Source organism: Anas acuta, chromosome 2 (assembly GCF_963932015.1).
Source record: "Anas acuta chromosome 2, bAnaAcu1.1, whole genome shotgun sequence".
NCBI classification, from domain to species: domain Eukaryota; kingdom Metazoa; phylum Chordata; class Aves; order Anseriformes; family Anatidae; genus Anas; species Anas acuta.
This window is the reverse complement of record NC_088980.1, coordinates 124,885,214-124,900,016: the sequence shown is the minus strand read 5'-3', so window position 1 is coordinate 124,900,016 and position 14,803 is coordinate 124,885,214. Positions and strand designations below refer to the sequence as shown.

Sequence of the window (14,803 nt, the reverse complement as noted above, 5' to 3'; positions counted from 1 at the left end):
ATAGTGTTTCTGAATGTTCAAATACAGTTTTCTTTGCCTGTGTTATGCATTACTTCTCCTTGCTGGCCCAGTATTTCTTCAGTAGGCTCATAAACTGTGTGGCTAAGACAAAACAGTTTTTTCTAGTCTGTATATAGCTACTTTATGTACAACAGTAGTAAAAAATGTAACAGCAGAATTCAGCATACATGAATGAAAAACTCTCAAAAAAAAAAAAAAAACAACTTTCAAATGTATTGGCTCATTTCTTGTGTATAAACATTAAAAAAAAATAATCATGTTGTGCAAAAATGTGAATGACATACCCTTGTTTTGGAATTATGATATCTCAAAAGGAAAAACATAGCTAGGTAACAATGTAAATGCATATCATGTTGACTTCTGAATATTTATCTGCAAGTCAAAACTACAGTAGATGTGAGGATACTCTAATAATTTGTGAATATTGATCTTGTTCATGATATGCATTGGGTGAAAATGCTGCTTTAGGTGGGGCTGTAAGGAAAACAGGCCAGGATGAACTCTGTCTTGGGATAAACCTGTCCTCTAGAGGTACTTTGGGGTTGTTAGGAGACAGAAATGAACTTTTTTCAGAAGCTGGAACTGCAATAAGTAGGACCTGAAGTGACCTGAAGAAGTTAGATTTGCCCAATCCAAAATGACATTTTAGAAAAGACAGACATTGGTGTGACTGGTTGATGTCTTTGTAAGTGTTTCCCTCCTGCAGTTAAAACTAAGCAGTATTCTGTCCCTTAGGAAGGCTGTGTTGTCCCAAAGCTGAACATTGTACTAGACTTTCAAAGAAGAAATTGCAAATACTGTTTTTTGCTGAACCTGTGAATACAGCTTATGCATAATGTTATACTCCTGTGTTCACCCGAAGAGCAGGAGAGTCCCAGAGCTCTGTCTCAAGCTGTGGCATACTTGCATTAATGGACAGAAGTTATTGTTGTGCAGTGAAATCTTCAAATTAATCAATTTAAAATGGTGATTTTTATCACTAAAAACAAGGATTTTGAAGAAAATAGACAAGAAAAATATTTTATATGTCATTCCAGGGGAGAAAAAGAAAAGAAACAAAAAAAAGGAACTCAAAAAAAGATATGCTAGTAGAAATATGAAATAATGTAAACTCAAGGAATATAAAAGGTCCATGAGGATATCCTGATGCATGAAAAAGTCTTGAGAACCACACACCCAGGCCAGTGCATGCAAGTTTCTCAAAAATTCAAAAGCCAAGACTAGAACTGGAATAATTCATGCTCAAATTAACTAATCTTCCTGATGGAAGATAGGAGAAGGACAGAAGCAGACAGAGGAAAGGTTCTGATTGCCCCAGGTCCTTGAGACATCAGAAAGAAATGTATCTGGACGAGTGAGTTCTATCCTTCAGTGAGGAATGATGCCAACTGGTGGAGAAGCAGTGTACTGATGAGGAGCTGTGAAGTTGCTGCCTGAGAGACTAAAGCAACACCAGCATATGTCATGCAGTGGGGGAGTCAGCGTCGTAGTGATTCTGTAATGGGAATGAAACTAGGAATACCAGATCCTGAGGGGAGCACAGCATTAGAGAACATGGTACTGTTCTCTGAATCCAGGTTAAAGAGGGCACAATGGGGCAAATGCTGATATGTATTGCAGCAACACCTCTGGTGGCAAATTGGCTTTACAATTTATTTATTAAAGATAAAATTCCCTGTTGTTATCTATGCCAGTATAAGGCATTTCACAATAAAGTTGGCTTTGCTGATACTAATTGTAAAGAGAGATGTCAAAGAGAGCAGCCACATAAGGATGCCAGGACTCCAAATTGTGCATCTTCCAAAGACTTCTGTTGTTATTCCTGACACTACAATATGATAGTGAAGTTATGGACCATAGAATTTATCTTTATGTTCATGTAGTAGCAAAACACACCAAAAAAAAACGTGGCATAAATACTGCAATTTCAGTTCCCAATCTTGAACAGTAGTAACAAGGAAGCTGCACAGCAATGGTTTATCATTGGAATGTGCAAATTTTAATATATTTGGTTTGCATTAAACATGATATATATTACATGAATTTCACAATAAACATTAGTAAAATAGAATTTAGTCTGTTTGCTTGCTTCAGATAAGCTTATTACTATCCTAACTTGGCAATATAATGTATATATAGTAGGTAGAGCAAAAATAAACATTTAACAATTTCTGATTTGTTTTGTGCTGTTTTTTTTTTTTCAGAACTCATACTTCACAAGGGTGTGTATGTGTTTAGTTTTAATTATGAGTTTACTGGGAATCTGCAAAGAAATATTTCAGCTCATTCAGCAGGTAAGTTCATAAGGAAATATATGCATAACATCAATCACAATCATGTGCATAGCAGTTTGTATTATATTGAAATATATATGATTTTTCTCTAATTGTAAGGGAAAGAGAATTTATTCCTATATATGAGATTATAAGTGAGAAAAGGATTTAAAACCTGTTATTCAATTCAGTCCTTTAATGATGCATGACTTGTAAATATGCATCTCTCTCTTAAATCCTAGAAATTGAAATATTTGTTGGATTACTCCAATCTACTGGACTGGACAATTTATACTACAAGCATAATTTTTGTGTCTTCTTTATTTATTAATACACCAGCTCATTTGCAGTGGGAATGTGGAGCAATTGCTGTATACTTGTCTTGGATGAACTTCTTGCTTTACCTTCAACGGTAAAAATTATTTACAAACTTTACAATAAATACTTTCAATGTTTTACAAATTCTAGAGTGTAACTTATCATGTGATAATCCTATTTTTAATTTATGTATTTATTTTAAACTATACAAGTTTCCAGATTAGGATCATAGGATTTTTTTAAAGTATTTTTATTTTTTTAACTTATGAACTGTGAAGTAGTTTTTTGTGCTCTTCATGTATGGAATCACAGTGTGTAATGGAAACATAAGAAATAACAAAACTTATTTTAATGCTAAGTGAGCAAAGTCACTGGATAAGTCTTTTAAAAAAGTGTTTTATTATACTATATAGACTTCAACTTGAAGAACAAGCAAACAAACAAAACAAAACAAACAAAAAAAAAACACAACCCAAAATAAAAATACATACCATCACAAAAAAAGAATGCAAATTACAGGAGGCAAAAGGACAACAATCTGTTGTTACAACACCTGAGGGAGGGTAATATCTTCCATCATTTTACAGAGTGAATGGCACACCCCACTTTTTTACACCATGATGTCCTGTAAAAGAATTCCAATGGGTGAAATTATTTCTTTAGTTGACATTAAGTCTATTTATTGCCATAAATGACCCCAATCATACGGGTAATACAGTGGTGTCTGAGAGTCAGGAACTTAAGGAGAGTTATGAAGATGGAAAAATAGGGTGGATGTACTGCTTAATATTAATAAAACATGTTTGTACCTGAGCAGGAGTGTCTTGCATAAAGATGACATATGGCTGAACAGGAAAAAAAAAAAAAAAAAGTGTTTTGAGCTGCTAAAGAATCTAAGTGATAACCCGGCATAAATGCTTTTCAGATTCTTATTCCATGTGGTTTGACAGATAGACAAACATGCATTTGCTAATTAATTTTAACAGCATTTTACTGTAGTTGGGATGTTTGAGGACAAGGTTTGTCAACAGAGGAAATATCATAAAGATATTGCCTCTTTATGATATTGCCTCTGTTGACAAACCTTGCCTTGCATGTGTCTGGCCTTAGATGACTAGTGAATGGGCTTATCCTCTCTTCTTGGCTGTGTTCAATGGGCAAAATGAGTATGGAACCTAAACAGTAAAAAGTACCCAACCTTACCTCTTTTGTGAGATTAAATGCTTCCCTTCCCTGCTTATGTCGGTAGAACTTTACAGGTACTCTACAAGACATTTCTGTAACTGAGTCGGGCCATCTCTTCTCAAAGCAAGTAGTTCTGTTGACTTCAGTGGTGTTGTATCTAATAAATACAAATTTATTTTTATTAAGATTAGGTTTGCTTTACTTCCAGTTTGATGTTTTCAGACTTGCAAATAAGACTGGGGGGAAGAGGGAGGAGGAGGAACCCCATGAAGGGATTTCCTCAGTTGCTATTTTCATAGCATTAAAAAGTTATCTGGTCCCTGAATCTGCTTTTTGGGGAAAACAGTTCATGTTCTGAGAATTGGTTTTCATGTAAACCAGGAATGGAAGGGGCTTGCCAGCGTACAGACTCTTGTTAGAAACACAGGTGACTTAAAATAGTGCTACTCACCTTCTCTTACTGAGCAATATTTTTTTCTGCTCATTTGTTTTCCATGACTTCTAGTGTCATAAAAAGAAAAATCTTTTAAAATCAGGTGTATGACTACTAGATGTATAATGGTGTCAGTTGTCCTTTGTTCTAATTGCTAATTTGCCTCACAAAAAAGCAAAAAAAAAAAAAACACAAACGATTTCCTAATATTTAGAGAACAAATTGTACAGTATAGTACTTTCAGTGACTATGGACAGAGTAAAAGTTGTCGATGAAAAATAATTATCTTGAAATGCAGCTCTAGTGCATTAAGCATAAGATTCTGTAATTTAATCTTGCCATAAATAAGAACATTCTTTTGCATGTGAAAATACAAAATATTTAGACCATCTCAGAATGTCCAGAGGAGAAATGTTTCTTATCACACATAGAAAGTAGGATAACTGATTTCATATTTAATTGTATTGCATATAAGAGACTGTAACTGTAATGTAACTGTAAGAGACTGTAACTTCAGTATTTAATTTTGCTTATCTTTTTCTGTTTACTTATTGCCCAGGTTTGAAAATTATGGCATTTATGTTGTGATGTTCTGGGAAATTCTGAGGACTTTGATTAGGATTGCTGTTGTTTTCTTTTTCCTGATATTGGCCTTTGGACTGAGTTTCTTTGTCCTTTTGGGTTCACAGGTTAGTTGAATGGCACAGTTAATTTTTTATCATTATAAATATTATCTTTGAATAAAGAATTTCAAGAGATTACTTAGAAATTTCATAGTTTTGTGGTATTTTCTTGATTTTTTTTTCTTCTTTTTGCAGCAAACATACAGCACGCCACTGCTTTCTGTAATGAAAACATTTGCAATGATGCTAGGAGACATAAATTATCATGATGCATTTCTTGATCCATTACTGAGCAGTGAATTGCCGTATCCATTCCTGAGCTACACAGTTCTCATTATATTTACCTTGCTTATTCCAATACTTCTTATGAACTTGCTAGTAAGTAAACTACTTCTCAATATACAGAAGTGATTATGCATATATTTATACACAGTTTTGGCATATAGCATTACTTTAGTGCTGACTTGTGACATTCATTCGTTATTTAACAAATAGACGTTCTTAGTAATATATTAAAAAGTTGCCTTTCCCTTGACTCACATTTCCTCCAGTTACTGTACAGTTAATTGTTGTAGAGTTATCTTGTATCAGGTAGTAACTGTATGGAATTTGCTGAGCTTCAAGAAAGTCTTCCCCATTTCCTGGGTTCAACTTTAGAATAGGCAGGAGCACTATTAGAAGCACTTTAGAATAGGAAAAGCACTATTTTTATTCTTTGCTGAGGTCCCTCTGGTCTCTGCTACATTTCTCTGACTTTGTACTGACAGTGGAAAAAATGTAAGAATTAAGGCTTAGTGCTCTGGGGTGATTCTGGACCAACATTCACACATTTTGGTCTAACTTCATGTTGTAGAGAGTAAAGTAAGTAAACAAAATGAAGTAAACAAAATGAACTGGAAAACCTATACGTAGTGCGAAAGGGCTAAAATAAAATGCATGTATAATAATAATAGTTAATAATAATAATAGTTAAATCCTTTTCAGCCATATTCCATTGAACATCAGTTATTGTATTTAGTAAATCAGGGTTTTACAAGAGATGAGCATTAATGATCAATTTTTTTTTCTTAGATTACTTATTGTCACAGTGATAGTATTCAATCAGTGGTCAACATGTATTTTTCTCTTAACATAAAAGCAATCATGGATTACAGAAGAAGGGATTTTATCCTTGACAAATCTTTTACATTGTTTTTATTAGTTGTAGACAGTTGACCTTAAAAAAGCTTACTACATTTCTTGAGATGTGTTTTTCAAGTATGCACAAAGGAGTTGTGTTTCCAGATTCAAGTAAGCAAATTTAACTTTCAAGTTATCTGGACTTAAAAGTGAGTGAGAAATACAACAATAAAAACACAATAAAATGTTTCTTTGGTCCTGTGATTTATTTTTAGATTGGTTTGGCTGTTGGGGACATAGCTGAAGTGCAAAAATATGCTGCACTCAAAAGGATTGCAATGCAGGTGAGTAGCATACCATAGAAGCAACAATTATAGGAAGTAGATAGCATAACCAGAACACTATCAAGATAATTAACTAATTTATCATCAACATCCCTAACTAACATTGCAACATCTCTATAAAGCAAATTGTTGAACATGGGCATCCTAACTTAACCTTATTTTCAATCATGGGAGTCACTGTCAAAAAGGCATATGTAAGCAAGTGCATTTTTAAGCAAATTAGAAGAGCCAGATCAATTAATTTTGAGGTATTTCAATAACAGAATGTCAAAGTGAATAACTGCACTGTTTGAAATTGGAGTGTTGCCTGTTAAGGTGAGTCAAAAGAGGGTCAAAGTACACGAGAATCAAAAGGAAGCCAAATGCATTGCAGTGTACTGAATGCTCATGGTGGTTTGTGGACAAAGAAGATACTCTGCGATGCCAGGTATAACGAAGGAGCTTAGGGTCACATTTACAAGTGTATTTAGATACCTTAAGATGTATGTAGACATCTAACAGAATTTGCATTAAAAGCAGAAGAGTTTAGTAATTTATATGCCTTTTTACATTTATTTTAAGAAACACAAAATTTGTCATATATTTTTTTCCTTGTGAACTGCATATCAAGCTTGATTTTTCACAAGTGGAAATATGCTAAGTATACACCTGTCAACTAAAGAGTAAATATTGCTTCTCACAATGTGTTCATAGAAACTGGCTATTCATATGCTGCAGAGAGAAGTGTCTTTGCTCATGTTCCCTGCTGGCTCTGCTTTTTCTAGAAAGTTTCAGAGCCTACATAGTGCTTATAAAAGGAGAGATGTGTGCACAGACAGAATATCCAAAGACAAGAACAGCTCAGAAGTTACTTCTGCTGGTAGTTACATAACTTACAATTGTGTGCTGTACTGGCTTAGTTCAAGCATATTTGAAGAAATATGTAACATTTCCTTCCAAGAGTTATAAAAATGACTGAAGTAAAGGTATAAGGGCAGTTAATGTTTTTCATCTGTTTAAGTATTTTGTTGCCAACAGAATGCTCAGGAATGGTGGTGTCTTGCCACTTTAGACAGTGCTGTGAAATCTTTATTAAGCATGTAACATTTAGTATGTTTGATAGGATTATGATTGTCTGCTTAAAGGCTTATGCTGTATGTCCTTTTCTTTTAGATACGTATGCTTAGTATTTCTGTAGCAATGTGAGAATGAATGGAAAGGTGACATCTGCTGAAAAGGCCACTTACATATTCATTTTACCTTTGGGAATACTTTACTCACAGGCATTCTACTGGCCTCCTAATCTATACTGGCTCTGCCAGAACCTAATAAAAGGATATAGCACAGTTAAAGAGAGAAAGATCGCCCTCATTATTTGGTTTCAAAATCTGTTGCTATGATAAGTATTCTGTCTTTGAACTTTTTTACTCTGTAATTCCATACTGTAACCCTCAAGGTAAAAAAGATGTTCAATTCATTTCACAAGAATTAACTCAGTTTTTTTTTTTTTTAAAAAAAAAAAACAAACACATTTTAATTGTAAGAGTGCATAACTGTGGAATACTTAACTCTGCTAAAAAATCTCAATACTGTTATGAATAGTGTCTAGTTATTAATAATTATTATTATCTAGTTATTATTAATTATTATTATTATCTAGTTATCTGTTATTACCTAGTGTCTCAACTACACAGATCAAATATTATACTATGGTGTGCAGTGTAGATATCCTCTAGGACTTGATATCTAGTAATAGTGATTTGAATGTAATGACATAATTGTTATTTTCATATTGTAATGTGTCGTTATCTTAAGAGAATATATCTTACTCTAAATGCAAAATAATGTTTAGGTTAATCTTCACACAAACTTAGAGAAGAAGCTGCCATTTTGGTTCCTAAGTCGGGTGGACCAGGAGTCAATCACTGTGTATCCTAACAGACCAAGATACTGTGGATTTATGGTAAGATGTTGAATCTTAGACTAAAGATTTCATATTTATATGTGTTATGATTGACTTAATTTGTACACAGATTGCTGGCAATGTTGTATTAATAAGACTTGATCATTATTTGATATCACTAGAAGCATGTTTAAACCTTGATTGTCTTCACTAAAAATGAACAGTCGAGTCTTCAGTTTGAGTGCAGCCCAATTTATTCAAATATAATTAGTGTTTGAGTTCCTAGTGATCTGTGACATTATGAGATGAGACGAGCTACAGAAGTCGTTCAGAGTGAAAATGTAATTACTCCCTTTTGGCATTTCTTCTTTTATTTGTTTACTTTTAATTTCAACTGTTGTTGGTAGAATGAATTTTCTGATTAAACACATTTTGCAAAACAAATGTTTGATATACTAAAAATAACTTTATAACTGAAATTGTTTTCAACTTTTAACAGTGTGTTGAAACTGTTACCATTTGCCCTTTTGGGATTTTTAATCTGTTTTCAGACTATAAAATCTGGTTTCATTTTGGTACTTTGTTTTGTTTAGAGTGTGTTCCAGTATTGCTTTGGGTGTGAGGACTCTACCACAGATGCACAGAGCACTGATACAACCTTAGAACTGGAAGTTCTGAAGCAGAAATACAGGTATTCATTGTGTTACTTTATTACAGTAAGCACAGTGAAATTACAAATATATTATTTAAATGTAGTGTTCTAAAACTCAACGCTACACCTGAAAAGTAAAATCCAGTGTATCTTTTGTCCTTAAATAAGCTCAATCACTATGGCAACTTAGTATTTTATTTTATATTCTGTAATGTATTTACTTTCAAAATACTTGAGGGTTAGAGAAATATTTTTATCCCATGGCAGCAAAGGAGGTGGAGGTCGATTGTACATTAAACTGAACTAAACTAATGAGGAAAATGAACTTTCATTTCAAAATCAGAGGTTTGGATATGGAGGTTTTCCAGAGTTACACTAAAATTAAAATTAAAGTAATTCCAGTTGGTTTGCAGATACACACAATCTGTAACTGACATTGCAGTGGTCAGATGGTAAATCTTCTTCATTTTTTTTTCCCAAAAAATTGATTGTTGTCCTGGTTCTCCTTCAGACAAATCATCTGTTTCCTAAAACCTTGGAAAGAATTCTCTGTATTGTACTTTTCTTACTTATCTTACCAATGTCCAGTGTTATCCATAGGAATGGTTTCAGAAAAGCCTTCCATGAATGTACTGCTATAAAAATCTATTTTTTTCTCTCTCTCTCTCTCCCCCCCCATCAATGCCTCCCCTGCCTCCATACCCAAGCTCGTTCTGTCTCTCCTTTTAATCTACTGATTTTTTTTTGCCCTGCACATAATCTGAAGAAATATGTAGGACTGAAGTATGTAGGACAGAGCAAGAATTGAGGGGCTGTGGATACACCCTACAGATGTTGGCAAGCCATGGAACTTAACAAGTCTTTCTTCAAGTCTATGCCACATCAGCGTATTATGAAACAGCATAGAACATACTCTTTGTTTTTCTACAAAGAAGGAATAAAAATAATATTTTCTATAATTATAGAATTATTTGGAATGGAATAACTTGTGGCCACTTCACTATGGAAAATTCTGCTCCAAAAATATGTCACAAATATTCGTTTTACTGTGTTGCCAACATGTTTTTGTTGTCAGAGTTCGAAACAGCATTCAGTTCCTGCTGAAGCTAGTGGCAATCAGCACCGAGTATTTACACTCTTCGTTTTGTTTTGTTTCATTTTGTTTTCATTAATGCTAGCTAATTGTTACACTACTTTAATTCTTATGGTACTTGATTGATAGCCACATGAAAACAACAGTAACTAAAGAAAACCCAAAGTGTTCTTCAAAGAGTCTTTTCAGTCACTCTCTACATGACTTTGTGCTGTAATTTTGTGAATTTTAAAAAGTAGAATTTTAAAAATCCTGCTTCACGCTTTCATAAAGACAGTTTCTACACACATTTACTATTTATTCCATTGTTCCTTAAAAGTTAACAGATAATGTGTTCTGTATGTGTGATGCTAAATGATGTTTTTTATTTGTATTGATTGAACTTTGGATAGCACTTTTAAAGAAATTAGTATGTGTCTCATCAGTTTGACACGTGCTGTTAAAGTAGCTGTGAAGTCCACCAGGTGTCTGAATGCTTATTTGCTGTTGCACACCTGGTCTTTTTTTCCTTGCCATATTAATTGAGTCAGAACTATGGAAGAAAGTTCAGAATTTTACTTTATTTGAGAGTGAGACTGCTCTTACATTAAATATATGTCACTTATCTCAAGATCCATAAACTTGTTAATATAATTTCTTGGAACCTGGAAAAGTACCACAGCTTAAAAAATCAAATGTACTCCAGAGATAATTAGCAGAAGGGTGAAATTGAGGACTGACAGATCTTTTGTATCTGTCCTTTGAAACCAAATGGCAAAGCCCCTTTTATGCATTTTTTTTTCTCTCTCTCTCTTTTTTTTTTTTTAATCTTCTTTTAGGCTCAAAGATCTATCAACCCTGTTGGAAAAGCAACACGACCTCATTAAACTGATTATACAAAAAATGGAGATAGTATCAGAGGCTGAGGATGAAGACAGCAATGATTTATTTCAGCACAAGTTTAGGAAAAGGCAGTTAGAACATAAGAATAGTAAATGGGATACAGTGTTAAAAGCTGTTAAAACAAATGTGCCTAACCCAAGCACAGAAAAGAACAATAGCTTCTTCTAGATATTTCTGTGATAGTATGGTGTATTAATATTTTGCTTTTCTTTGGGGTCAGTTATCTTAATGTCTGTGCATAATGTCAATGTGACACATTATTTATTCAAGTATAAAAATGAATTCAGATCCAAACAAGGATGTAGGTGCTTAAAACAGTATTTAAGGAGACTAAAGATGTCTACATCCAAAACTGTGATCCTGAAAGTAGCTGACTAATCAGGAAAGTGCCTAACTCACCAGATGCCAGCCTTGCTGTCCTGACAGTTCCCAAGGCTTCTTTCTAGGTCTATTCCTGAATTTGGCCCTAATGCTGTTAGTTATATACTTAACTACAATGCTTTCTGTTACAACTATTTTTAGAATTTCAGAATTTTTAGAAGTTCAAATTCCAATTCATCTAGTGTTCAGATGTTTTGAGAGAGCCAATGGGCTTTATGTAGACTAACAAAAAGTAAGAAACTAACCTGGCAGATTCTTTGGAAGCTTTGCTGAGTAAGGACTGCAGGATCAGGCCTGAAAGGTAAGAAATAAAAAAGATTACAAAAATGTAATCTAAGGCAAGGACCGTTTTCTTTTGTGGATAACTATATGCAACTCTCAGAGGAATCATTTGGACTAGTATGCCTATAGCAATGATAGAATGACATGCTAAATACTAGTAATTTACAACTTAATGTCCTTATACTGCTAGTGTGATTTTGGCCTTCCTGATATCCTGAAAACTGACCTTGCTGCTTTTATCTGCACACTGGTTTTGTTATTTACTAGATATTCAATGAATTATGTAATATACGGTAATATACCAGATGTGGAAATAAACATGAATTAAACTGTGTTTAAGTACCTGAGTATATTTGTTGCAAAAATAGTGCTAATAAACTAATTGTGCCTATATGTGGTTGCAGTCTTCTGTGGTATGCTTTTGAATTTAGACTATTTGTTTAAGAGCTTACTATGCATTAATTCTTCATGTAAGGAACAATTACTGTTCCTGTTTATTTAAAACCAAGGTAGACACCAGAAAATTAATTCTCACTGTACAGAACTTGTCCAGTCCTCAAAAACCACAGAATAGCACTACTAATCGGGGAGACTTGTACCTTAAAATTACCATGGGCAATGCTCTGTTCAGTAGGGAGAGTGCTTTCTCATCCAACTGCTTTATGCCAGTTTTGAGACTTTTAATCCTTGCCTGGTAAATAGAAAAAGGAGGAGGTTATCACTTTTTTTTTTTTTTTTTTCCTTCCTGTTATGCTGTACTTATTAAGGTGAACAACAGCTTAATATCTAATGGTAATGGTAATGACTTCTGAAGAGATTCAGGAAGCCCTTGGTGTTCGTTTCTTTTCACTCACCAGATTCACTGATGCCTTTGAATTCTGTAGCATAAATCCACAGTAGCTATCACTGAAAATGTTTGCTGTTAAGACTGAAGCTCTGTTCTGCTTTTGCCTCCCAAAATCTGAACAGGCATTTGGTATGTAAGTGTGACTCGATAAAATTAATCCCAAATAGCCTGAGGCAAAGCATAAGTACTTGGCTGCAGCATTCAGGCAATTAAATGGGGCATGGACATATGCATTGCTGTATGAATGTGTCCACAGTCATTCTCCTTGGTGCTCCACCACTTGTTGAGTCTGCCTCTGGACCAATTGTTTGTACCACCACTCTTACCTGTCCATGTGGAATGTAGTTTTGTACATGGAAAGAGAATCATAGCACATAGCAGTGGCTTTTTTTTTTTTTTTTTAACACATGACAGTGTGAAACAGGGAGAGTAAGCAGACAGAGTAAAGAAGGTAAAAACAAAGGTAACTGTAGTCAAATATATTTCTTTAAATAAACTATTCAGATTTTCTGAGTTACTGTTCATCTATGGCTCCCTCTGGCAGCTGAAACAGGAATGTCCAGATTCTTGGTTCAGGGCAAACTTGAAAAAAACGAAGATTTTTAATTCTTAAAGCCAGAAAAGTTATTTCAAATTGGTGACAATCTGTACCATCAACACTAGATGGCAGTAAGTGATAACATTTTTGAATAAATAAATTGGGCCTAAATGCATAGCTTTAAGTGAAAGGGAACAGCAACATGGTTACAGCAGAAGCAAAGTAGTCATTACATACTTTTGAAGTTTGAGCCTTTCAAGCAGAAGTCTGATACACTTACACACAACAGCCTCTTAGGACAGGGATTTAATCTTTTTTGAATTGTTAAATTTCTATTGGAGATTTTATTTATTTATTTTATTTTCTCAGGCTTTGCTGCTTTCATTCATTTAGCAGCTGTTATTACAACGGAAAATATGGATAACCATATCCATCCTTCTCATGGAGGCATCCAAACCTGATATGAAAGCCACTGCATAGTTTGTTTGCATAGAGGAAAATTTGATGGTGGGAGATAAGAAAATTCCAGATCTCCAAGTGGTTTTGTTTTATTTTATTTACCGTGAGTTAGCCGTAGCAGGCTTGCAGCCTGTTAAAATTCATAGCATCTGCTTATCCACAAAACAGTGACCTACTAGTCACTAGTCTAGTGTGGGTCTAAATCCCAATATTGGTTCATGGTTAGGATGCCAACGCATATCATGGCATATAGAAGTGATTTTATTTAATGACAAGCTTCTGAAAAACTGTAGAGATGTAGAGTGTGTCATAATACATTTTAAAAAGAAAAATGCATTCATATAATCAACAAGCCATTATAAAGTAGACTGGTAATATTTTAAACCATCTGGATTTAAGGAAAAACTATGATATATACATTGTTTACTGGAGAGTTTATATACAAATAGGTAGTTGAGTAGATATTGGGATCTATAAATATATTGTTATAGGTAGTTTCTCCTGGTTTTAGTATGCACTCTCAGGCCGTGAGGGTAGAGTGGCAGAAGAGTAGTCATTTCCATTTTGGTGATAGTAGGGCTATACAAACCAAGGGAAAAAGTAAAAAAGCTTACAGAAGTTGGGATACGTAGAGCCTAGATTTTAAGCTTAATGACGGAGCAGTTCTCAGCAGGTACAACAGTGGATAGAAAACAGTTTAACCACCTTTATGTTAATTAATATTCAAACAAAAATCATTTTTGTCAAAGGTTTTTATATGGAAAAACAAGGTATTTTGTAACTATCTAATATCACAACATTGAATTAGATATTTAACTCTGTATGGAAATCATCAGACTATGATTATTTGATTGTCTCGTGATAGAAATATCTAACAGTCTCAGTGGTCACGGCACCGAGCCTGCTGGAGTTCAAGGCATTTGGACAGCGCTCTCAGACACATGGTATGATTTTTGTGTGGTCCTGTGCAGTGCCAGGAGTTGGACTTGATGAATCTTGTGGTCTCTTCCAACTTGGGATATCCTATGACTCTATGATAAGTTTCAAGCTTACAAAACTTAGTACACATATTATCAATCAGAAGACAAATCACACATGTTTAAGAAGAATTGTGTAGGCTGAGGTGAAGATAGTGGGTTATTTCAGCCATCTCTATATCCAACAATCCTGTTGGATACATCCATATATATTAAATGAAAGTGTTAAAGCGTGAATTTTTCCACATAGGAATTATCTAACTATAGGTACATTCAACTGGAATTGGTTATTTGTCTGTGGATGTATCCACAACCTGTAAATGGTGTTTATCTGCATCTGATCTTCATCACCCACTTCCATTTAACAAGTAGCTCAGGGCTAACGGATCTCTAGAATGTGCTTACATGTGTGTGTAATTCAACCTTTACTTCACTATTTTATTTCAAATTATTCTTCATGCTCACCATTAAATGTCCTAGTAGTCTTTCCTAAA

The 14,803-nt window shown here is 34.1% G+C and overlaps 1 protein-coding gene across 1 annotated transcript in view; it reads left to right on the top strand.

Moving 5' to 3' along the window:
• TRPA1 (transient receptor potential cation channel subfamily A member 1) overlaps positions 1-11,881 on the top strand; it is a 39,896-nt gene extending 28,015 nt beyond the window's left edge. Inside the window, exons 20-27 of the mRNA XM_068672090.1 lie at positions 2,226-2,315; positions 2,537-2,706; positions 4,790-4,919; positions 5,049-5,231; positions 6,248-6,316; positions 8,148-8,258; positions 8,792-8,889; positions 10,762-11,881. Coding sequence (XP_068528191.1) covers positions 2,226-2,315; positions 2,537-2,706; positions 4,790-4,919; positions 5,049-5,231; positions 6,248-6,316; positions 8,148-8,258; positions 8,792-8,889; positions 10,762-10,993 — 1,083 coding nt within the window. The 3' untranslated portion in view covers positions 10,994-11,881. The remainder of the gene's footprint in view (positions 1-2,225; positions 2,316-2,536; positions 2,707-4,789; positions 4,920-5,048; positions 5,232-6,247; positions 6,317-8,147; positions 8,259-8,791; positions 8,890-10,761) is intronic.
• The last annotated feature ends 2,922 nt before the right edge of the window (positions 11,882-14,803 follow it).